Source organism: Pelodiscus sinensis, chromosome 31 (genome assembly GCF_049634645.1).
Source record: "Pelodiscus sinensis isolate JC-2024 chromosome 31, ASM4963464v1, whole genome shotgun sequence".
Classification (NCBI taxonomy): domain Eukaryota; kingdom Metazoa; phylum Chordata; order Testudines; family Trionychidae; genus Pelodiscus; species Pelodiscus sinensis.
Genome location: NC_134741.1, coordinates 13,398,047 through 13,423,632, shown reverse-complemented (window position 1 = coordinate 13,423,632; position 25,586 = coordinate 13,398,047). Strand labels below are relative to the sequence as shown.

The 25,586-nt window shown below is 50.6% G+C and overlaps 1 protein-coding gene and 1 long non-coding RNA gene across 2 annotated transcripts; one reads left to right on the top strand and one right to left on the bottom strand.

Moving 5' to 3' along the window:
- The first annotated feature begins 994 nt into the window (after positions 1 to 994).
- LOC102459074 (zinc finger protein RFP-like) lies at positions 995 to 9,164 on the top strand. Its single transcript, XM_075912431.1, has 7 exons — positions 995 to 1,573; positions 2,950 to 3,045; positions 3,740 to 3,970; positions 4,082 to 4,104; positions 5,809 to 5,924; positions 6,982 to 7,041; positions 7,877 to 9,164. Exons 1-7 carry the CDS (start codon positions 1,100 to 1,102, stop codon positions 8,119 to 8,121), a joined length of 1,245 nt encoding a protein of 414 aa, XP_075768546.1. The 5' UTR covers positions 995 to 1,099; the 3' UTR covers positions 8,122 to 9,164.
- A 10,195-nt stretch (positions 9,165 to 19,359) lies between these two features.
- LOC142821463 (uncharacterized) lies at positions 19,360 to 24,528 on the bottom strand. Its single transcript, XR_012898245.1, has 2 exons — positions 20,178 to 24,528; positions 19,360 to 19,767 (listed from the first exon to the last, which is right to left on the bottom strand). It is a non-coding gene; the product is annotated as an uncharacterized LOC142821463 (long non-coding RNA).
- Between the last annotated feature and the right edge of the window lie 1,058 nt (positions 24,529 to 25,586).

Here is a 25,586-nt window from a genome sequence, read left to right as displayed (position 1 = left end):
AGTCACAGTCTGGCCAGCTCCCAACTTCTATAGCGCCTGAGTCAGGAGCCCTGAAAGCATGAGATTGTCCTAATCATGAGCCTTAACGTAAAATAATAAATGTTGGGTTCTTTCTAGTCATCCTCTGCCTTCTCAGACTATCAGCTTGCACTCAGATCACACACATACATACGTATTATACAATAGGGAAACTTCCTTTGTCTAAGAGACAGAACCCAAGAGTCTCACTTCATCACAGGCTTCTGGGAGCTGGGGTTTTAACAAACACCAATTATCATAAGACCCATTATAGAATCATTAGTGTTGGTGATATTGTGGCTCCTGTACAGAGAGCCAGAGCAGCCTTAGTGCACATAAGAATTGTGCCTTTGAAACACTGAAACCATCTTAACCAAGGCTTTAGCCTTTGAATTTTATATATTTAGACATGGAGGTATCTGTCTGTATCAGTAGGTACCTCTAAATATTGATTTCACTCCACACACACCAACCATGAAAATACTCCCATTGTCAATCATTAAAATGTACCAAGGGGCACAGTTATGAGCAATGTTCGTAAGAACTTAATAGACTTTGATTTGCAAATATTCACTTTGCTTATCTAGACATGTGCTGTGGACAGTCTGCATGTTAATGGTTATAAAGCTTTGGCTTTTGCAATCTCTCCCTCTTCTCATGAAATCATTATTGTCTGATCAAAATAGCTTCTGATCCCCCCCCCCTCCCATGATCTCCCACCCAAAAAAATGTAAATGGATAAACATGTATTGAATGCTTCAAACTCATATTTTCATGCAGCTGTAAAAATGTGAATGACTAATAAGTACAAAATTGCTTAAAATAAACATGCCAACATTTTGTATTCATAAAAGAAAATTCTGCCAGTCTGACTGTCACTCCTTGTCCACAGCCCCTCCTCCTGCATGCTCATGGGGAGGAGGGTGCTGCTATCGATGTGACGCCCCAGGGACCCTTCCCACCAACCCTAGGGCGGAGGGTAGAGCCAGAGCCCTGGCGGGACATTGCTCACTAAACGTTCCCAGGCTGCAATTTCCAGAGCAGCCAGAGCCAACTCCAGGCCGGGAGAAGCCAGTTGTTGATGGAGGCAGGATGGAACATTGAAGCTGCCCCTGGGAGCACCTGGCCCGGAGGGGCCATGGCCACAGCGAGCCCCGTGGAAAGTCTCCGGGAGGAAGCCACGTGCCCCCTCTGCCTGGAGTATTTCACGGACCCGGTGGTCACAGCCTGTGGGCACAATTTCTGCCGTGCCTGCATCAGCCAGTGCTGGGAGGGACCCGGCCCAGCCACCTCCTGCCCTCAGTGCAGGGACCAGGTGCAGCAGGGACCCCTCCGGCCCAACAGGCAGCTGGCGAACATGGTAGAATTAGTCAAACAGCTGAGCCTGCCGGCAGCAAGCGGAGTGGGTGAAGGAGGTGTGTGCAGGGCACACCAGGAGGCGCTGAAGCTGTTCTGCAAGAAGGATCAAGCCCCCATTTGCATGGTGTGCAGAGAGTCCCGGGCGCACCGTGCTCACATGGTGGTTCCTTTGAAGGAGGCTGCCCAAGAGTACAAGGTAGGGAACTGCTGCCCTGTCCGCTGGGGAATTACTCTGGGTTTTAGTCACTGGCTAATTTCCCTGTTCCATGGCCCAGTGCGACTCACCAGCCAGCTGAAGCCTGCCTGGCCCAGGAGAGGCTGTAACAAAATAAATGCTCTGGCCCAGGGGCAACAGAGGCAAAATACCAAGTCTTTAAAGACACCAGCTGTGGGAAAGTTTTCTTTGAGATGCTGAACCCATTTCCAACACAGCCCCTGCTGGGGAAGTGTGGGAACTTTGCATACAAGGGCAGGGGCTAACAGTGAGGTGTGAATGAGAAGAGCTGCCAGCTGGGCTGTGTGACTGCGGATGGGGAAGTTACAGTGTCTGTTTTTTAACAGAAGGGTGTTTAAGGGAATTGGTTACTTTTATTTGTATCACAGGAGCCCTTAGGGACTCTGCACAAAATGCAGTGAGGGGACAATCCCTGCCCCAAGCAGGTCACTGCTGCCCAGAGCTGGACCAGGCACTGGGGCAGCGGGTACCGCCCAGAGGGCATTGCCACAGCAGGTATTTAGGACAGTGCTGGGCAAACCCCCATCATTCCTTATGCAAACCTGCATGTCTGGTTAGGGGGGTCACTGAGGTATCCCCAGAGCACAGGACATACCCACGCCTGCCTGCCCAGGACCACCCCCACCTGTATTCGTTGGCCTCTGTGGGCCTATCCCTGCCTCTGTCAGCCCATCCCCACCTCCGTCATGCTGTGTGGAGGTGCCACCCCCTCCTGCCCCCACCCTCACAGGTGTCCTGCTGCAGCCTCAGTCTCCTCCTGTCCCTTTCTCACCAGACAAAGCCACGGCCAGGGCTGAGTCCCCATCGGGCAGGGACAGAGCCCCACAGAACTGGGACTGTGCAGCGTAAAGCCGGATAAAAGGCCTCCTGACATCTCATGGGGTTTGCCCTGGTGCTTAGCCCAGCTCTGTCCAACCAGGGCAGCCCCCAGCCCTTAGGGCTGAGTTCCTAGACCATTGTTAAATCCAGGTGGCAAATTGATATAGAATTTGGATTTGTTAGTTAAACCTTCTTTACAACAGGTTTATTGATTCACACCCATGTGACTCCAGTGCCCTGTTACATGCTGTGCCACTAGTCCACCCGTACACACCAATCAAATCTAGTGATAATTGAGATTTCTGTCTAATTAATAAAAAAGACTCAACCTGAACAGGTAACAGTGAGAATCTGACACAAACTAAGTCTGCATTGATAGGATTTCACCTTCTTCAGGCCCTGATGCCACACAGCCATTGGGAGGAGCAGTCATCGTGGGCGGCGAGTGGGAAACATCCCATTCCACACCCCTCTCAGACCTCACAATGAAACCTCCCAGCTCATTTGTGTCTCCTCAGGAAAAAATCCAGGCCCATTTGAAGACTCTGAGGGACGAGAGAGAAAAGCTGCTGGGATGGAAAGCGACGGGAGAGGGGAGAAGCCAGGAGTATCTGGTAGGTGCCTGTAGTAATGGACTGGCAGGGGGAGGGTCTGTTTGGAGGCAGACTCGTGTGCAGCCTTGGGAATGTGAGACAGGACGTTGCTCCATGACCATAGATTGCTGGGTTAGATCCATGTGTAGACAGGCCCTGAGCTTCCATGTCAGGGGATGAGTGAATGCCCAGCCTTTGTGATTTTCCCAGAAATCCTCCCCCAGTGACCTGAATGCCCCTGTGAAGGGCTGTCTTGTGGCTCTGCTCTTTTCTTGTATTAACGTGTTTGCTTCTGTTTTCTCCCTGGGTATCTTTGTCAGGGTGGGGCTGAGCAGTGTTCCCAGTACACTGAGTGTTTGGGTGGCAACTCAGGAGAGATGCAGGAGCTGCCCAGCTGATTAGCAGAATGTCTACAACTACATGTTGTTTCAGCTGGTGGTGCGCATTTGAATATGCCTCAGTGCACATAGATGGAGAAGATTAAATAAAAACATTGGTGCTGAGTCCTGCCCCCTGTTGCTCTGGGTCTGAATTCCCAGAGCCCATGAGTAACAGAACATGCTGCCCATTCCAAGCAGGGAATCATCCCTTTCACAGGGACAGAGGGGCCAAAGACGAAACTGAGGGATGCCTCAGCCTAGTACCCACAGATGGTATTAAAGGTTCTTAGTCTCTGCCCGTGATCCCGACCAGCCCTTTCCCTGTTTTCATACAGAAACAGACACAAGCCGAGAGGCAGAAGATTGTGGCCGAGTTTCAGCAGCTGCGGCAGTTCCTGGAGGAACAAGAGCGACTCCTGCTGGCCCAGCTGGAGAAGCTGGAGGAGGAGATAGGTAGGCTCCAGACTCACACTGTCAGGAGACTCTCCACACAGATTTCCCGTCTCAGTGAGCTGATCCATGAGCTAGAGGGGACGTGTCAGAAGCCAGCGAGTGAATTCCTGCAGGTGAGACTGAGGGAGAAACATCCCAGCTCCCCACACAGGGAAGTGAGGCTCCTGAATCACAAGTGTGTGTGTTCAATGGGACTGAGATTTTTTTCTCTCTTTCCCTTATAGGACGTCAGAAGCACCTTGAGCAGGTAGGTGGTTCTTGCTCCCCTCACACTGCACAGCACAAGGAAAGATCTTGGAGCTGATGTAAGCACCACATCTCCCCAGGGCTCTGCAATCAGAAGTGAGGGGAAGGTCACAGACTGGACACAAATCTCTGATCAGCTTCAGCCTTAGGGTCTCACAGCAGACTCTGGAATTCCCCATTCAGGGCACAGTCTAGTCTATTTCCTAGAGCTGTCACCTCCCTGGGGACTGGCTGTCTCAGGGCTGTGGGGTGAGACATGGGCCTGTCACTACTGGACACTGGGCACATTCAGCCCAGAGCAGCAGGAACCAAGAGTCTGTCCCACCCGAGGGCAGTTTGGAGACCTGTGTTAAATTGTTATACTTAAAAGAAGCACCTGGGATCTTTTTCAGGAGGAGAAGGCAACACGCCACATTTCTTGAACATACATAGATCAATCAGTATTTATCATATGCATAGGATACATTACACTCATGCACTCTCACACACACACATACACACTCCATCTTGTTGTTACCAATAGTTGCTCCCTGTAAATGCAATGGCCAGGTGAGTTAGGTGGGGCAGGGGTGGAGCCAGGCTTCTGCCGATCCAGATTGATGCTCCCATGTTGACAAGACAAAAACTTGGAGTCCCTCTGCAAGATGCTTTAGATGTATTGTGTCTTCACTCTCCTGGAGATCTCCATCAGTTAGTCATCACATTCATATGCATCATCTGTGAGAGTCATATTGTGCATATGCAGTTAGACATCTGTGGCCCCTTTTTCTGGGGGGGTGTCTCAATGTTGCCCCATTTACCTTCAGAGAGGGGGCTTCCAAAACAAGACATTTGCTGCTGAGTCCCAAGGCCTCCATAGGTCCAGTATTCTTTCAATAAGCTCACTTCACGGGTCCTGTTGTTCTTCTCATTGTTCTTGGATCTGGCTTCCACCCCTCTTCAACCATTGCAAGTGCCCCAAGGTGCTTGTCTTTCATGCCTTATCCATTCACACCCCATTCACTCAACAGTGAATCAATTAACCAATGGGGGTACAAAATCTACAAGATACAAGGTTTCTATGTAAAAAGATTTAATGCAACAAAGCTAAAGACTTATTACCATGCTAAAAGGACTTGATAGAAAGTTAAAATAAAAATGTCAATAAGAAAATGATTAATACAGAGATCAATGAGACATATCTACAGAATGAACTGGAGGGAGATGGTGTCACCTCCCTGGGGACTGGCTGCCTCAGGGCTGTGAGGTGGGACATGGGCTTGTCACTGCTGGGCACTGGGCACCATTCAGCCCAGGGCAGCAGGGATCAAGAGTCTCTCCCACCCAAGGGCTGTTTGGAGACCTGTGGGAATGGGTTGGGGAGGGGGTAGCTTGTGTCTCAGTCTAGTCCCTAGTGGGCAGATTCCTACAGCCCTTCCCCTGGGAACCTCCTGTCCCTCAGTGCCTGGAGGCCAAGTAGTGAGTTGGCCATGGAGACTCAATTCTCATTTTGTCCCCCAGCTGGTCTCCCCAGGCCAGAGCTGCAGATTGTTAATGGGACCTTTGAGGGGATGTTGCAGGGCCAAGGGCTGCGCTGCCCCTGCTCTCAGGCTGGGAGAACTGGAGGATTTGAACTCCAGGCCCAGCAGATCAGTGACTCACTGGCCAGAGCTGGAGAACTGAGTCACTCGGTGCAGTGTCACCATGTGAGGTTGTCTCTCTCCAGATGTGAGAGAGGAATGTTCCAGCTGCCAGAGGAGATTTCTCCTGAACTGGACGAGCGAGTCAGGGGTTTCTCCTGGCAAACGACTGCGCTGTCGGAGACTCTGAGAGAGTTCACAGGTACGGAAAAGGGATGGGGGAGGGGAGAGTGAGCGAAGTGTCTGAGGCCATGGAAAGAGACCAATGCTGGTCATTAGGTTCCTAATTAGATGAAGCTCCTGTTGAATTGTGAGGTGAGAATGACGCCCACTTGTCATCCCAGACATTCAGGTTGATTAATTGAACCGTATCTGTTCCAAAAGCCGCTTTGTAATGACAGTGACATTAGAGCACATAATGGCAGACACACAGAGAGAAACACGCCCAGCTCCGTGCTGCTCTCTGTAGAGACGCTGAGTACACAGACCCCACGACTCACAGGTAGAGCCAGGAGTTCACAAATTCTGAACCTCTCACTCGTGTCAAAGAGAGGGGGAAGTTACTTTGAGGCCAAAGTCTTTGCAGGATCTGGGCCTAGGCTGTGACAAACATCAGGAAGTGAATGAGCCAAACCCAGTGGAGTCTGCAGTGAGGGAGGGGATGTTGTGGAGAAAGCAAATCTCTTCACAGATTGTCCTGGGCTGGCTGTGAGGCTGCAGGGACATTGGTTCCTTTGCTGGGAGAGCCTGAGCGAGAGAGAAAGTAGGAGGATTCAGACCCTTTTATATTAAATACCTCAGGGTACATCTACACTGTGGGACAAAGTCGAATTAAGCTACACAACTTCAGTTGCATTAAATGCAGAGCTGAAGTCGAAGTAGCTTAACTCGTCTGTTGGCGCTGTCTACGCAGCAGGCAGTGGAGGGAAGAGACTCTCCCTCCCACTTCCCTTACTCCTCGTGCAATGAGGGCTACCAGCACCGACACATGCCACCCCTCAGTTCGATTAGCTGTCTTAACTCATCCGCTAATTCGAACCCTGGGAGATTGACAGCAGTAGCCTCAATCTTCTCTGCAGTGTAGATGCACCCAAGTGTGTCTCTGCTGTAATGAAAACCAGGTCTGTGTGGGTATGTCTACACTACCCTGCTAGTTCGAACTAGCGGGGTAGTGTAGACATACCCTTCGTTAGGATTGGGAATGTAATGGGCAATATGAACTCCTGAAGTCTCAGCTCTCTTCTCCCTTCCCTCACCAGACACGTTGCCCGCTGCACTGGAGACAGCAAGAGGAAAGTCCCCAGGAGCTTTCAGACAGGGTGAGGTTTCAAGTGGAGATTGAAAACACCTTCCTGAGCTTGAAGCTCAAGTCACCAACCAAATCCCCAGTGACCACGATAGGTAGAGCCCAAAACCTGCCCACTGAGTGGTGAGGAGCCCCAGGGCACTGGATCAGAAGGACGAGGGGCCATGTCCTGCCCCCACTTCTTACTATGAGCTCAGTTTTCAGGCAGGGGCTGCGCTTCATGTCAGGGCAGCTGATCAGCACAGCCCCCCTCCCATGTGGGGCACCAAACTCTTCCCTGTGCTGGCCCCTCCCAGTGGCCCCACCCCAGATCCTATTCCCCAGAGGCCCTGCCCCCGGCCAGGCCAGAAGCCAGAGCTGGGCTCTCCCCATTGAGCCCGGCTGCCCTGAAGAGCCCTGGACCCTCCACCTGCCCTGGGGGTGACTAATGCCCAGGTCCTGCTCTCTGAGGTGAGGCGGCTCTTCCCCCATGCTGCCCCCTCCCCTCTGTGCCCTGGGCGGGGGGTAGAGGCTGCAGCAGGGGAGGGAGTTTCCCTCTGGGGTTCAAGCTGATACCTGCCTCCTCTGCCCCCCCCCCAACTGAACCCTTCTGCTCTGGGCCTCGCCCTGGGGATGGAGCAGCCAGAGCTGGGGGGCAGGAGGCTGCAGCCTCTGCACACAAATGAGATGCTGATTAAGCGGGTCCCATTGCCCAGGCTGAGGCGCTGCAGTGACAGCTCAGCTCAGTCTCAGGGCCCAGGGCAGGGGCAGCTCCCTGGGGCCCAGGCCTGTCCCAGCCACAACAGGGCTGCTGGGGAGGGTGAGAACAGGGCTGAGCTGTGCCCCTCACGCTGATTCTCTCTCCCCAGTGACGGTGACTCTGGATCCAGACACGGCAAATCCCCAGCTAGTCCTGTCTGGGGATCAGAAATGTGTGAGATGGGAACGTGCATGGCAGCGACTGCCCGGCAACCCGGGGAGATTTGACTCTGTGCCCTGTGTGCTAGGCCGTGAGGGATTCACCTCAGGGAGACATTGCTGGGAGGTGGAGGTGGGGGGTGGGCAATACTGGGCTGTAGGGGTGGCCAGAGAGTCTGTGAACAGGAAGGGATGAATCAGCCTTAGCCCTGAGGGGGGGATCTGGGCTGTGCAGAAAAGGGGGGCTCAGTTCTGGGCTCTCACCCCCCCGGTAAGCCCTCTAAACCTGAGCCCCCCCCGCAGGATCCGGATTTGTCTGGACTGTGACCGGGGGCAGGTGACATTTATTGATGCTGGTATCGAAGCCCCGATCTTCACTTTCCCACCGGGGTCCCTCCCTGGGGAGAGAATCCGACCCTGGCTCTGGGTGTGGTGGCTGGAATCCCAGCTCCAACTCTGCCCCTGAAATTATCCTCTCTAACATCACACACCCCAGTCTCTGTGACCCTGGACTCCGCTCTGCCCAGCCCCTGCCTCCTCATTTCTATGATGTCTGAAAGCTCCTCCTCCTTCCTCCCTCCAGTCCCAAGGATGGGAGGGGTAAGGAAAACACCCCTTGGGGCTGCAGGAGGGGCAGAGGTGGGGGCTGGGCAGGGGCAGAACTAAGAGCCAGGCTGGGGACAGGCAGAGGTGGGGGTGGCAGGACACAGAATTAACTAATCAGCGTTTGGGGGGTTGGGGAGATGCTGGAAGCTGCACAGCAGCAGGGACTGATTTGTACCCATCTGTGTTCTAATATCTCAGGGTATGTCTACACTACAGAGTTAGTTCGAACTAATGGACGTTAGTTCGAACTAACTTTAATAGGCGCTACACTAGCGCTCCGCTAGTTCGAACTTAATTCGAACTAGCGGAGCGCTTAGTTCGAACTAGGTAAACCTCATTGTACGAGGACTAAGCCTAGTTCGAACTAGCTAGTTCGAATTAAGGGCTGTGTAGACCCTTAATTCGAACTAGTGGGAGGCTAAGGCTTCTCAGGTTTCCCTGGTGGCCACTCTGGCCAACAACAGGGAAACTCTATGCCCCCCTCCCGGCCCTGGACCCCTTAAAGGGGCATGGGCTGGCTACGGTGCCCATGCCAGGTGCAAGCCTGCCAGCACCCAGCCAGCAGACCCTGCACCTGGCACGGATCGAGCCAGCCACCCGATGCCCCCCAGCCCTCCCCCTCTTCCCGGGACCAGGCTGGCGGCTCCCGGGAGCTTGCCCGGGACCGCAAGAGGCGGGCACCCGCCTGGGCTAGTGCGGACATCGTGGACCTCGTCCACGATCTCTGCACTAGGCACAGGAAGGTGGCCGTCTAGGGCAGGAGAGCTGCCAGCCTGGACACCCAGGAGCAGGAGTGCATGAAAATCAAGGTGGTCCACTGAGACCCCCGACCCTGAGCCCTGAGCTTACAATGGCCGTACTGGGTCAGACCAAAGGTCCATCTAGCCCAGTAGCCTGTCTGCTGACAGCGGCCAACCCTAGGGACCCTGGAGGGGATGGACCGAAGACAGTGACCAAGCCATTTGTCTCGTGCCATCCCTCTCCAGCCTTCCACAAACTTTGGGCAGGGACACCACTCCTACCCCCTGGCTAATAGCACTCCATGGACCCAATCTCCATAACTTGATCTCACTTCCCTTTCAACTCTGTTCTAGTTCTAGCCTTCACAGCCTCCTGCAGCAAGGAGTTCCACAGGTTGACTCTTTGCTTTGTGAAGAACAACTTTCTCTTACTAGTTTGAAGCCTGCTACCCATTCCTTTCCTTTGGTGTCCTCTAGTCCTTCTTTATGGGAACTAATGAAGAACTTTTCTGTATGCACCCTCTCCACCCAACTCCTGCTTTTAGAGACCTCTATCCTGTCCCCCCTCCATCTCCTCTTTTCTAAGCTGAAAAGTCCCAGTCTCTTTAGCCTCTCTTCATATGGGACCTGTTCCCAACCCCTGATCATTGTAGTTGCCCTCCCCTCTCCCACCCTCTCTCTTCCCCTCTCCCACCTCCTATTCCCAGTCTCCCCCAGTTTTGTTCAATAAAGACAGATTCCATTTTTGAACACACGTGTCCTTTATTTTGTACATCAAGAAAAGGGGCTAGGGAAGGGTAAGTGGAAGGAGGTGAGGGAGGAATGGGGCACAAGCCCCCGATGGGGAGGACTGGGGTGGCTCTGCGGGCTTCTGGGGTCGGGACCCTTTAAGCACAGCCCTCGGCTAGCCTGAGACAGCATCTCCACGCTCTAAGTCCTCCTCTGATGCCCTGCCGGTACTGCTTCTGGCCATCCTCAAGCCTGGTTCAGGGTCCACTTAATGTGGACGCGCTAGTTCGAATTAGCAAAACGCTAATTCAAACTAGTTTTTAGTTCTAGACGCGTTAGTTCGAATTAGCTTAGTTCGAATTAACTAATTCGAACTAAGTTAGTTCGAATTAGCGCTGTAGGGTAGACATACCCTCATTGGGGTCTCCAGCTGGAGTTCCTGCTGCAGGAGCCACAGTCTCCTTCCCCTCTGACTGTGTGGCAGTGGGCAACACTTGTCATCAGTGTCTCTCTAATATTTTCCTTCCCTGAGTGGAGTGTGTTTGGTCTTGTGCACCAATACTGAGGTCATGGGCACTTGTTGGGACGTGTGCCATGAAAATTCATATTTAAACAGGAGTCTTGTTACTTCTGTACAAATAATTTTTTAATAAATGTTATTCGTCTCCATTCAGTATGAAGCATGACTTTCAGCCTAGCTCCCTGAGTCCTTGTGCGTATTTCCCTTAATATGGGTGTTTTCCTTAAAGTTTCTTTGAAGAATATTGCTGTTAGATTTCCTAAGATGTGACATGTTCCAAAACAAAACAAATCGCTTTTGTCCAAGCCCCACATGTATCACAAAATGCAAATCTTAGTTTCTTTTTCCCTGCTGAGGGCTTACTTTAATTCTTGCCGCTATCTAAGGGTTTGTCTATACAGTGGAGCTATTTCAGGATACCAGAAGAATCCTGAAATAGCTATTCTGCATCTATTGAAGCAGCCCGTTATTTCAAAATAGTTTTAGAAATAACGAGCAGCTTATCTGTGATATTGTTCCACAAGGGTTAAAGGACATTTTGGAATAGCAAGTTATTTCAAAATTTGGCATTGTGTGCCAAATTATGAAATAAGCTATTTTGAGATAGCGTTGAAATAAGCTATGCATTTGCTTAGTGCACATTGTGTAGCTTATTTCGAGCTAAGGCTGCTATGTAGATGCACCTTAAATGTTTACAGGAGATCTATAATGTGGGTCCAGAAACTTGTCTTTAAAATAGTGCTTTTAATTTTACATAAGACAGATCTATAACACAAATATAACAGCACCCCCATGGTGATCCACAGACTCCTCTGACATGTAAGTACGGGGCAACATGCTGTTAATGTTGTACTGTACAAGAGACACTTGCCAAAGGCTAAAGTGAAGCATGTCACCACTGGACTCCTGTAGCAGAAGGGCACCACAATGCTCCACCACAGGGAAATCCTGACGGGCCCACTGTGCTCGGCAGCATTGTAGCTTGCACCTGCTGTAGCCTGATCGCCTTGCTTGAGCTTGGCTTGGTTTGCAAGGTATTTATGGGGCCTTAGGTCACCTCTTCAAAATACTCTTTGCGGTAGAGCTGGAGGGAAACTGTTGTTTGTTTATTTGTTTCAATAGTTTAGAAAAATGCTGAGTTAGAAAAACAGCCTGTTCCTAGACTGCTGAGAATCAGCTGAGCCATGTCCTCCATCCCTGAGGGGGTTTTTACTCTCCTGGGCTCAAACACGTCTCCTACTGGGGCCAGACTGAAGGGTGAATACACCGTCAATGGGCCCCGAGTGTGGACTGCCCCTTTTCCTCCAGTGTCTCTCGTGAGAACAGTCCATTGGCTACGGTTGTGTGAGAAGATCTTTTATAATAGGCAGTGACATTGGTACTTGGTGATGGTGGCCGGGGGTTGTTCTGAAAGGCCGCTGGCACCATTTGACCCTTTTCTTCACTCTGCATACGTCTACACGCAGGGCTAAAGCCAAAAGCCGACTGGCCCAGCCGAGCGGTGGGTGTCACAGAGGGACTCTCAAGCCTGCACTGCTGGGAATTGGATGGGTCTGACATCTCTGTGTGTCTGTGACTGGCCATTGAATGTCGCCCTGCTTGGGCCTTTCTCCCCTTGATAACAAACGTTTAGGATCAGACATTGACGGGCGGGGGCAGCGCAACATTTTGTGTGTGATACAAACCCAGCCACGTGCTGCCAGGAGAACAGTCTGGGGCCAGGAGAACAGTCTGTGCCTGGGAGCAGGGTTTGAATGTGCATCTCCCTGTCCCAGGCCCAGGCCCAGCACTGATGGGGAGCCAAGATGCTGGGATGCAGCCAAGCCCTGGGACCAGCAGCCTCTGTGGCAAGGGAGAGAAATGGCATTTGCAGGGAGGCTGCCCCAGGCCTTCCCCTCCCCCCCACGCCTGCTCATACAAACATCAGGGCTCCAGGGCACAGCCCCTGCACCTGCCCCTCAGGCCAGCTGACCTGAGCCCTGGATCTAGGGCCTGAGTCACCTGCTCTTGTTTGGGCCCAGGATGGGGTGGGGGGGAGTAGCCCAGCCAGAGCTTTAGGGCTTTGCCGGAGGCCAAGGCAGCCCCAGGAGGGCCCAGGGAGGTCTGAGCTCAGAGGCAGGAGGAGGAGCCCTGAATGCTGACATGACACTGGTGGCCTGGCTGGCCCTGCTCCCTCTGGGCACCTTTCCCCTCAGGCAGCTGCCAGGCACTCGGCACTTATTGCTTCTCCACGGCCGCTGGGCTTCCCAGAACTCCTCCCTCCCCTTCCCTGGCTTCCTCAGTCCCAGGCGCCATGGCCCTTCCTGCCAGCTGGAGACTGCAGATTCTGGGCCCCTTCCTGTGGGTCTGAGCCTCCATGGTGCTCCTAAAGGGCTCCCCAAGGGACTGGGGAGTGTGTGGCCTAAAGGAAAAGGTGTTTGGTCTAGGATCAGAAGACTGAGGGTTTGAATGCCTTTGCTGTGTCTGTTCCTGTGGTCCTGATGTTTTCAGCCTGGAAACCTCCTCTTGGCTCCAGCTGGGCTTTGGGAATGTCGAAGCAAACGCCTCACTCAGTTTACGTGGCTAAACAGACAGTTTTATTGGCCAATAAAAGCAAAGTGAGCCAAACATGGTCTCAGCAAAGCCGGGTCCAGTAAGGCTGCCTAATACAATCAATTCTAGTATCTTTATACCCTTAACCAAACAGTCTGACGTCAGGGCATCCAATTACAGAAATAATCAATTAAACTAAGAAAAACAAAGCCTTATCAACAAGATGGCGGACAGGTACGAGGGAGTACCTCTCCTCTCTGAACCAGCCCAATTAACACATTCCAATAGCACATCTGTCTTGGCCTGGTGCATGGGGTGATAGAAAGTTCACTCTGGCCTACGTGCAAAGACAAAAATCTGAAATGGTTTCTGTTATACAAGATGGCTTCTAGCTAAACATAAAATAGCTTCTACAATCTCCCCCCTTTTAGCCTTTTAAAGGCTAACCATGAAACCGTTTTACATCTCCATTTTCATCAAAGCCTTTATATACATTTCTTGTTCCTCTCTCTGCTCATCATATTTTAACATCATTACTTCCACATTCCCTTTAGTGAGGGTCTGTCCCTTGTTTTCTAGAATACAAGAAATACAGCATTTGATTAGCAAGAAACAAAAATAAGCACAAAAGAATATAGCCAATACTAAAACTACACCTTGCAAAATCCAAGTTCCTACATATCCAAACCAGCCTCCTAGCCAATCCCAGAGGGTCCAGTCTTCCCCCTGCCTTAAGCGTTCCACAGTTTTTTCAATCTCTGAGGCATCTTCTTCCACTTCTTTGCTGGTGTCGGTGATATACACACAGCATTCCTTTCCTACTAAGGCACAAACCCCGCCCTTACTAGCTAGGACATAGTCTAGGGCCATCCGGTTCTGGAGAACCATTTGTCTCACTTCTCTTAGTTCCATATTAATGGCACGGAGAGCTTTGGTTGTGGCATTCGCTACTTTCTCGAAAGCTACTTCCAGTCTCCGAATTTCTCTTACTGCATAGGCCACACCCAATCCTGGGAACGCAATTCCCTAAAACTGCTGTGTTTCTGTTATCTCTCGGTAGTTTCGGATTCTACTCCCAGAGAGATGGTTAGTGATTCGAAAGGCTGGGAAGGCTTCTCCAATGTAGCAGGTTCCACTCCAACCCTTGGGCAGTGTTTTGTATGCTCGGCGACCACATATAAAGTAATGGCCAACCTTTGCTGTTAAGGTCCTTTGGCATTGGGGCTTCATCATCCATTGCAAATTGTACCCATCGATTCTAAAGTCATAAGGGCCTTTGTTATTTTCCCAGGTGTTATTTCTGTTCCATACTCCATTCAGGACAATGTTTACCTCACACCTGCTTTTCCTCACTCGGGCTCCTGTACCATTACATGTCCAGCAGTATTTTCTAGCTGGTGTCAGAGCTAGGCGGATGTACCCTGGGCTAGTAAACCTTTTATCCTGCCAGGTATCATTTGGCTTTAGCTCATTAAACAATGGGCCATTCATTTGAGTGTTGTTCAGTGGAACTGGAATCATTGGGATGCCTCCTTCTGAATGTACAGGACTGTGAGCACATATCTAGCAATCTGTGGAATTAAATTCTTGGGAAACTTGGTTCATTAAAAGCATAAACACATTTGAACCATATAGGTTATAACTACTAGGTATTAAAAACAAGATTAAGCATAAGCTCAACATGAATTGTTTGTCCAGCCTCATGCTGGCTGTTCTTCAGGACTTCGTAGATTGCTTCACCTATCGCTGGCAGGTCCTTCTGGGCCACAGCTGGTACTTTGGCCTCGGTCTTTCAGGATCGTCTGCTTCAGGGCTTGGATTGCCGGTACCAAGCCTGCGCTGATCCTCGTCTACTTCTGGACCTGGATTTCTGGTACCAGGTCTGCGGTGATCTCCGTCTGCTTCTGGACCTGGGTCTCCGGTACCAGGTCTGTGGTGCTCCTTGTTGGGGCCAACTTCTGTAGGGGCCAGGACGGGTTTGCAGTGGGATGCGTGAATCCAGGTGGGCAATCCTTCACACTTTACAGCAGTATGGGTGGTCAGAAGAACTTGGTAGGGACCCTTCCACCTGGGTTCCAGGGCAGTCTTTCGCTGGTGAACTTTCACGCAAACCCAGTCTCCTGGTTGTAGTTTATGGCACGGCTCAGTTGGGGCCTCTTGGAAGGCGGCCTTAACCTGTGAATGATAGGACTGTACACACCTCATAAGTTCCTGACAATACTTGACTATGCTTCCTTTAATGAGTATGGCATCAGCCAGGTTAATGTCTGGGCTGCTTAACAGTCTCATAGGTCGGCCACATGCAATCTTATGTGGACTGAGTCCAGTTTTCCGATTAGGAGTGGCTCTCATGCTCATTAGGGCAATCGGGAGTGCTTCTACCCATGTTAAACCAGAGTCCTCACATATCTTAGCAAGTTTGTTCTTTAAAATCCCGTTACATCTCTCTACTGCTCCTGCACTCTCCGGGTGTCGCAGGCAGTGCAGTGCTTGTCTAATACAGTAGTACTTTGTCAGTTTTTGAACAATTTGTCCAGTAAAGTGGGTACCTCTATCACTGGAGATCACCAGGGGTATTCCCCATGATGGTATGTAATGATTTAGAAGTTTCTTAGCTACTGTGATGGCATCTGCTTTCCTGCAGGGATAAGCTTCTACCCATCCCGAAAACAAACAAACAATAACCAGCACATATTCAAAGGATTGATATTTAGGCAATTGAATAAAGTCCATTTGTAAATTCAGAAATGGTCCTAAAGGCGGAGGTCTGGTTGCTGGAACTGTCTTTACAGGTTTACCCACGTTGTGGGCTTGGCAGACAGGGCGAGCCAGACAGTAATCTTTTGCTGCTTGGGAGAATTTGGGAGCAAACCAATTTTGCTTTAGGATTGCCACCATCCCCCCCTTTGCCAACGTGCGACAGTCTATGGAGCACGGAGGCAAGGTGAGGTAGCAAGACCACTGGGGCAACAATGCGGCCGTCAGAGCTGCGCCACAAATGATCTGGGTGCAAGGTGCACCTTGCCAGTCTCCACTCCTGCTTTTCTGATTCTGGGGCTCGGTCTTGCAGGAGGGCCAGTTCTGACAGAGATGGCAAAGGAGCTGGCAGTGGTGGGAAAGAAGGGTATAATGCTTCAGCCCGAGGAGGACATAGGGCGGCTGCCTTAGCAGCCCGATCGGCCATGTCATTTCCTAATGCAACTTCATTAGAGGAAGAAGAATGAGCTACACACTTAACAATAGCAAGAGCCGAAGGTAAAAGTACTGCATCAAGTAAAGCGGCTACATAAGGCCTATTCTTTATAGAGTGGCCAGAGGAAGTAAGGAAATCTTGCTGCTTTCAGAGCGTACCAAAATCATGAACCACGCCAAAAGCATACCGGTAGTCAGTGTAGATAGTAGCAGATGCTCCTGCGGCAATGTGACAAGCCCTTGTTAGAGCTATTAATTCCGCCACCCGTGCGGAAGAAACAGCAGGTAGAGGAGCAGATTCTATGACATCCCAGACAGTACAAACTGCATAGCCTGCTACTAAAACTCTACTAGAATTATAAAAGCAAGAACTGTCTGTATACAGTATAAAATCAGGGTTATCTAAAGGCATTTCAGACAGGTCTGGTCTTGGAGAGGTGACGGCTTGCACAACTTGCAAACAGTCATGAGGCTCCTCCTCATGGGGTGCAGGGAGCAGTGTAGTGAGATTTAAAGAATCACAGCGAATTACAGAGACATTGGGAGAAGCAAAGAGAAGCCGTTCATATTTAACAAGACGGGCATTTGAAAGGTGCTGGGTTTTCTTTTTTAAAAGTAATGCTGACACCGAATGAGGAACAGCCAGTGTTAATGGAGATTGTAAAACTAAAGGTTCTGCTTGCTCTAAAATCCGTGCTGCTGCCGCAATTGCACGGAGGCCCGGTGGAAATGAGGCCGCAACAAGGTCAAGATAGGTGCTGTAATAAGCAAGAGGGCGGTATTTATCACTATGTTTCTGCACTAGTACACCTAAAGCACATTCTTCTTTTTCATGACAGAACAAAGTGAAATGACGGGAGTAATCGGGCAAGCCCAGAGCTGGAGCAGAAGTTAGTGTTTGTTTCAGAGACGAGAAAGCAGTGTCTTGCTGAGATCGCTACGGTATAGGGGAAGGGGTTGCATTACGGGTGAGCTCCTGGAGCGGTTTGGCTAGCTGAGAAAAGTTAGGAATCCATTGTCTGCAGTAGCCAGCCATACTGAGGAAAGAGCGGACTTGGGAGGGGGTAGTGGGTTTTAGGGGCAGAAAGGATTGCCTGGATTCTATCAGCAGAGAGGTGACGGCTCCCTGCCGAGAGGTCATGGCCTAAATACTGAACCGTGGGCTTGCAGAGCTGAAGTTTTTGTTTAGACACTTTATGACCCTTATTAGCTAAAGCAGTGAGAAGTACAACAGAATCTAATCTGCAGGCCTCAAGGGAAGCGCTACAAAGAAGCAAATCATCTACATATTGACTAAGAGTAGAGCCAGAAGGGAATGTAATGTCAGAGAGATCCTGCCGTATAATTTGTGAAAAGTAGGTGGGAGAATCTCTAAACCCTTGTGGCAGAACGGTCCAACAGTATTGCTGTCCTTTATAAGTAAAAGCAGTAAGATATTGGCAATCAGGGTGGAGGGGAACACTGAAAAAGGCAGAGGAGAGATCAATGACAGTAAAATGGGTGGAATCAGGTGGGATAGAGGAGAGAATAGTGGTCGGGTTAGGCACAACAAGAAATTGAGAAATGACAATAGCGTTGATAGCTTGAAGGTCCTGGACGAAATGATAGGTGTCCCTTCCTGGTTTCTTTATAGGCAGTATAGGAGTATTACACTCACTTGTACAGCGAACAAGAACACCTTGTGCCAAGAGATCAGAAATAACAGGCTGAATTCCTGCCTCAGCTGCTTAGTTTTGTCAACAGAAATGTAAACGGGATCCACTGATATCCTGCCTACTTCATTTGGGGTGGTGGCCCACAAACAGTTGGGGACCTGGGACAAAAGATCAGCATCCGAATCAGGAATTAAGGGAAATAGTTCAGTGTCAGGACCTTGCAGCAGGTCCTCCACCTCCTGTCGGGTCTGTGCAGGCACTTCAAGATAAACCCCATCAGGAGTACAGAAAATAGTGCAACGTAATCTGCACAATAAATCTCTTCCTAATAGATTCACAGGGGAAGTAGGACTTAGGAGAAAGGAATGATGCTCAGAAATAGGTCCTAGTACAAGAGGCACGGGTTTAGAAACAGGGTGAGGCACGACTTGATTAGAAATACTAACTGCATTAACAACCTGGTTAGAAATAGAAATAGAGAAAGAAGACGCTTGGAGAGTGGGCCTGCTAGCACCTGTGTCTACTAAAACCTGGGTGTTTTGTCCAGCAACTTGGCAAGTGAGGGTGCCATCAGAATTTAGGGGAATAAGCAGAGATAAAAGGGAGAAGTTGCAATCCTCCTCTGGACACCCCTATTGACTCTCAGCCGTTGCTAAAGTAAACTGACCCTGCGGGGGTCTGAAAACTACAGGCTCTGGCTGCATGGGGCGGTTTGGGCACTGACTTTTCCAGTGTCCTGGCTGTTTGCAATAGTGACAAATGTTTGCATTTATCCTGGGGTTGCCACGGCCGGCAAAATTTCCAGACCAGGGTGAGCCCCGTGACTGTCGTTCTATGGGACGCTCCCGACCCCTGCCTGTTTTAGTAGGCAGTGATTGCAGAACTATAAGCTTAGGTTCTTTGTCTTGCTTAGCCTTTATACATTGTCTGCAGTGGTTTGCCACTGTCAGAAGATCCTCTAAGGGTTTAGTTTCCCAGCCAATGGTTATCTGTTTTAACAGGGTCTGAATAGCAGGATCCAGTCCAGTAACAAAAGCGGCACCCAGCGCCTGCTTGGCAGTGTTAGTTGGGTTTTCAGTGCCAGAGTGCCTCTCAAACACTTTAGTAAGCCTTTCTAAATAGGCACCTGGTGATTCATTTTCTTCCTGTTTGCAGGTGCTAATTTTAGCCCAATTCGGAAGTTTGGGAAAGACTTGAAGGATACTATCAAGCAGTCTATTTCTAGCTCGGGTGAGAGCTTCTTTATTAGCTGCTAAATCTGGGTCTCCTGAAATAGGTCCAGGTGGCCAGCCTGCCTTCTTTAAAATCTTTTTACGCTTATCATCAGGCAGAATCACCCTCAAAAGCAGATCGAGGTCTTGCCAGTTAGGATCATAAGACCGTATTACTAGTGCCAGTTCTGCTTTAAATTTTACCGGGTCCTCTTCTACTGAGGGAAAATCTTTGGCCATGGCGTGTAATTCGGTTTTGGTCCAGGGTTGGTAAACCCGCATACGCCCTCCTTGTGGGTTTGGGACTTCCCGTAAAGGATAAGCGGCGACGGGGCTATTATTCCCCACCTCAATACGTGTTACTGATCGTTGTCCCTTAGGAGTTGCTGGCTGGAGGAGAGTAGTGCTTCCCCCAGAAATCTTATATGTAGTTGGGAACACCCCTGTTCCTTGTTTTTCCTTCTCAGTCACAGCCTGGCTTCCTGAAGCTACTTGGGGCTCGGGAGCTGGAGGTGGGGCTGGGAATGGCAGGGGATTCCATGCGGGGCACAGGACATCATTCATGTCATCCTGTGAATCGGGGTTTGGGAGACAAGGATACAATTGCCCAATAGGTGGTGCACTAGGCTTAGTTATCACTGCTTGGGCTCGTCTACACTGGCCCCTTTTCCGGAAGGGGCATGTAAATTTCATGAGTCGTAGTAGGGAAATGCGCGGGGGATTTAAATATCCCCCGCGGCATTTAAATAAAAATGTCCGCCGCTTTTTTCCGGCTTTTAAAAAAGCCAGAAAAGAGCGTCTACACTGGCCCCGATCCTCCGGAAAAAGTGCCCTTTTCCGGAGGATCTTATTCCTACTTCAAAGGAATAAGATCCTCCGGAAAAGGGCACTTTTTCCGGAGGATCGGGGCCAGTGTAGATGCTCTTTTCCGGCTTTTTTAAAAGCCGGAAAAAAGCGGCGGACATTTTTATTTAAATGCCGCGGGGGATATTTAAATCCCCCGCGCATTTCCCTACTACGACTCATGAAATTTACATGCCCCTTCCGGAAAAGGGGCCAGTGTAGACGTAGCCTTTTGATTGAGTGCCAGCCTCTTTCAGCAGTTTAATCTGTGTTTGCAGTTTTTCCTGAGTATCTTTAAAGCTTCTTAATTGAGATTCTTTCTGCCTTTTAAAAGTTTCTTCATACCATGGTAGATAGGCAGACCATTGCAGATCGGGAGTTTTCGCTCCACGACCCTCAAGCGCCTCCCTTAAATGTAAAATTTTAGTTACATCAAAAGTCCCTTTCAATGGGAATTGCAATTTTGGATCATTTTGAGTATACAAATTCCACTTATCTAGAAACTTGCAAGTATTTTTTCCCATAGTGGGTATACATAAAGAAAGCTGGACTGTCCTTAGAAGGCACTGGAATTCCTGTAGACTGACCTATCCCCATTTTCTGCGCGCGCTTAATTCTGAAAGACACCGAACCAAAGTCCGCCTGCTTACACTACATTCTGCAAGTCACCGAATCAGAATCCGCCTGCTCGCTCTGCGAGTCACCGAATCAGAATCCGCCTGCTCGCTCTGCGAGTCACCAAATCAGGATTCGCCTGCTCACTCTGCGAGTCACCGAATCAAGAATTCACCTGCTCGCACTGGTCCCCCCCCCCCCCTTTTTGTTGCGAGGCACTGGACTCGAGGTCCACCTGGCTCGCAGGGGTTTCCGGCACCTGCCCCAGCCCGGCAGAACACCACGTCCTGGCGCCTGGAGACAGCCTGGCGGAATGGGGTACTATGGCCTGGGGTTAGCCTCAGAGGTCAGTACTATGCCCACAAATAACAGAGAGAGACAACAAAGCTTCCCCACAGTTCCGTGTGCCGAGAGAGAGTAATGGCACCACACCAGCATTTAGCGTCTGAACACAGAAGGTCCAGTGCATGGCTGCCTCACTAGAGACACCGGTGTGCCCTTTTGGAACTGTGACACATAAGACAGGTCTAATAGACAAAGACAGACACAGACAGACAAAAATGTTAGCCGCTCCACAAAATTGAATTCCGTAGCTCCCCTTACCCCGATGGCCGGCCGTCACTCCAAATCCCAAGCCCTCAACAGGAGATTTCGTAACAGGTATCTCCTTACCTTTTATTGAGCGCTCTGAGAGGTTTGGAAGTGGAGTGCCGGTCCGTCCATATGGGCAAGTGGCGCGTTAGGAATCTCGGTGGAACCTCCAAATTGTCGAAGCAAACGCCTCACTCAGTTTACGCGGCTAAACAGACATTTTCATTGGCCAATAAAAGCAAAGTGAGCCAAACGTGGTCTCAGCAAAGCTGGGTCCAGTAAGGCTACCTAATACAATCAATTCTAGTATCTTTATACCCTTAACCAAACAGTCTGACGTCAGGGTATCCAATTACAGAAATAATCAATTAAACTAAGAAAAACAAAGCCTTATCAACAAGATGGCGGACAGGTATGACGGAGTACCTCTCCTCTCTGAACCAGCCCAATTAACACATTCCAATAGCACATCTGTCTTGGCCTGGCGCATGGGGTGATAGAAAGTTCACTCTGGCCTTGCAAAGACAAAAAGCTGAAAGCAGAAGAACACCCAGGGCCTACATGTGCCTTCAAAGTAGGAATAAGATCCTCCGGAAAAGGGCACTTTTTCCGGAGGATCGGGGCCAGTGTAGACGCTCTTTTCCGGCTTTTCTAAAAGCCGGAAAAAAGCGGCGGACATTTTTATTTAAATGCCGCGGGGGATATTTAAATCCCCCGCGGATTTCCCTATTACGATAGCTGAAATTAACATGCCCCTTCCGGAAAAGGGGCCAGTGTAGACGTAGCCTTCGAAGGTGGCTGGGGCCTGTGTGATCTGCATCACATCCTCAGAATTCCCCCCTGTAGGGATGGACCTTTGGGGGCAGGCCCAGACTCCCCGGCCTCTCACTCAGCTTCTATCACACTCTAGGGTGGCTTGCATGTAGAATAGTGATAGAAATGTAGCCGTGTTAGTCTGGGGTGTAGCAGCCCCCAGGGGTAGGGCTGAGTCTTGGGGTACTGCACAAATGGCAGGGGTTGCAGGAGATAAGGCTATGTCTACATTGGCATGACCTTGCGCAAATACTCTTTAACGCAAGACTTCTTGCATTAAAGTATTTACGCAAGAGAGCGTCTACACTGGCATGTGCCTTTGCGCAAGAGATGTGCTTTTGCGCAAGAGCATCTGTGCCGGTGTAGATGCTCTCTTGGCCATTTTAGCCATTCGGCTTTCTTGCGCAAGAAATTCATGTTGCCTGTTTACACTGGCCTCTTGCACAAGAACAGTTGCGCAAAAGGGCTTATTCCTGAGCAGGAGCATCATAGTCCTTGCACAAGAAGCCTTGATTTCACACATTAGAACATCAGTGTTCTTGCGCAAGAACTCCCCGCCAGTGTAGACAGGCAGCATGTTTTTGCTCAAAAGTGGCCGCTTTGGCGCAAGATCGCAACAATGTAGACACAGCCTAAGAGTTTGTCGGAGACCTCAGGGACCCAGCGTGAGGCATCATCCCAGGCATTTCTCTGAGAGGAGCAAAACGGGATTGACTGAGTATGGGGAGAGTGTCTCAGTGGTTGTGCAGCTTGTGACCCTGGTTAGGGATGTGGTCAAAACACAGGACTCGCTGTGAGCAGGTCTTAAACCCTGCCCAGGTTTAAACCCTGCTCACAGCCAGGCCTGTGTTTTGGCCACAGCTCGTGGGTACTTGGCTCTGTGGCCCAAATTGCAGGAGTTTGAGGTTCCCCATTGTTTGCTCATGGCCAAGGCACCTGTCAGGCCCAGAGGTGGTGAGTGATGCAGCTGGGCTGAATGTGGCTGCTCCTCCCTCATTCTGGTCAGTCTCTTGAGGAAGCAAAGAAGCTGCCTGGACCTGGACCTGGACCTGGAAATGCCTGCAAATGACACTGGCTGTTTCTTCTGACAGATGCCATGTGGAGGAACGTGAGAAATCTGGAGACGAAGTAAAGGAGATGTAATTGCAGCTACAATGCAGAGCACTGAGCTCTGTGCCCCACAGCTGGACACAGAGACCCCCCATGGCTTTGCTGCAGGGAGTTTCCTTCTTGAGAGTTGCCCTTGTGGCCTTTTTGCAGAGTTCTCCTTTCCCACGACTAACTGACCTTGAAGACGGACTTCTCTGTGGAGAAGGTAAGAGTCTTCAAGAAGGCTAATATGACTACAGTGGGGGAATTAGCTCAAGTGGTAGAGCACTTCCTTTACATGCAAGAGGTAGTGGGATTAATGCCCATGTTCTCCAGTGATGGGGAAAATCCCCTTTTTTCTTTTTACTGGCAGAGCCAGCCAGAGGACTAAGTGGCTCCAGTAGCCACCCTCCCCCCCCACTCCCGCTTCCTACTTGTTCTCCCCAAAAGCCAGCCATGCTGGGGCAGAGAGCTGCTGGACACCAGCCCTCATGGGCCAAGCAGTGGCAGGAATCCTGGAGACAAGTTGCTGGTGGGGCAGAATTAGCTCCACTGGAAAAATGCTGCCTTTGCGCATGAGACGTAGCAGGATTCACTCTCATCTTCTCCCTCCTGCTCTGTGGTGCTGAGGGGCCAGTCACTTTCCTGCTGCCCCAACTCTTATTCCCACAATGCACTTTGTGCAGGGGCTGTTGGTCTTTGTGCCAAGGCACGTGGCTAGAAGCCAGGACTCAGGACCCTTCCCAAAATATACAAATCCTGCCCCCCGCCACCAACACTCTGTTCCACTCACACTGTCTGGCTGCCGCCCACATGGACTGAGCTCAGGGGCCAGGTGAGTGATCTGCCTTGCACATGAAACAGCATCAGACCCCTCCCACCTGTCTGCTCAGTGTGGAGACCAAGCTTCAGTGGGCCTCAGACACCCAGCAGGAGGAACAAAATTGCCTGGATTTATACTGCTTGAGGTTCTTTACATTAATAAGAACCCTTAATGCAGAGCTACTCAACTTTGGAAGTGCCAGGGGCCACAATGATACCCACAGCACATGCCGAGGGCCGCAACTTAAGTGTGGTTGCATGTATCTGCAAATATATGCAAACAGCTTTTTCGCACTGACAGGCATGAATACAAAGATTAAGGCAACACTACACAACTTCCAGGCCCTATGTAAGTCAGTTTTGCTGATGTTAATAAAATGCAATATTTTCCTGATTTCCACCCATATGACAGCACTTTTAATGAGCAATGGCAGTCCAGGAATTTAACTACTAAAACACATCTTAGCAGAAGACCATTATATTGACTATTTTTGTTTTGGCTTGTGGCGAGGTAGCCCCGCCCCTCTTGGAGACTGCCGGAACGCCGCGAGCACGGGGGGGGAAGCTCACCCCCCGCCGCGGCTCGGAGAGACGCCCGCTTAACCCGAGCAGCAGGGCTGGCGCGCCGGCCGGGGGACGAGCCGGGACTGGCAGGCCCCACAGCCAATGAGCAGCAGGAGGAGGCAGGAGGAGGGACGTCACGGGGAGGTCGGCCGAGGGAGGGGCCCGAGGCCGATGAGGGCGCTGACGTCATCTGCCTGCGCCCGGCGGGCAGTTCAAAGGAGCGCAGGAGGCCGGCAAGCGGGGGGGAGACCGAGGAGGCGTACTTCCCCCAAGAGCCGGTGGACGGTCGCAGATACTGGAGACCCTGGGCAGGACCAGGGAGTGAACCCAGGTGAGGCAAGCGAACCTCGGGGGAAGAAGTGGCCCAGAGCGGGGACGTGGACCCTGAGAGCAGGGGAGTTTAGGGGTCTCGACCCCCCCTGCTAGGTGGGGAATCTTTCCCTAACCTTAGGGCCCTGGGCTGGGGTCCGGAGCGAGGGCGGGCCCGGACCCCCTTCCCCCAACTGCCGAGAGGCACGAGCGAAGTGAGTTGCGTGGAGTTGCAAACGACTTTGGTAACTGAGGGGGCGGACTTAAGCCCCTCCCTGGGGGTAGATCCCCTACACGGCTTCACAATTTTAACAAATAAAACAAAACCTGCCAATACAATATTTATGGAAATATAAGGACAATCAGGGCAAGGATCATGTCCTGCCCCTTGGCATGTTTGAGCTGCTCCTACCTGTGTCACCCCCACTCACTCAGGGTATGTCGACACTACAAGATTATTTCAAAATAATGGCTCCCAAAATAAGTATTTCAAAATACTCGTCCACACAACAGGGAAGGCTAGAAATTAGTCCAAGGCAGGCTTCCCTAAAGTGCATGTGCTACAACAGTTTAGAGCCCCATGAAGCACTGGGCATTAATTACAGGACTCTAGGGAGTAATTATTTTGAAATAGCAGCAGTTGAGTGTCTACACTGCTGCTATTTCAAAATGGTAATTTTGAAAGAAGTGCTTTTCCTCATGAAATGAGGGCTTATTATTTCTAAATAATTCTGAAATAATAAACCTGCTGTGTGTAGATGTGCCCTTACCAACTGTAGGTCAACTCTTCTCCTTCCTTTTCATCATTAACACATCTTCTTCCCTGCTTC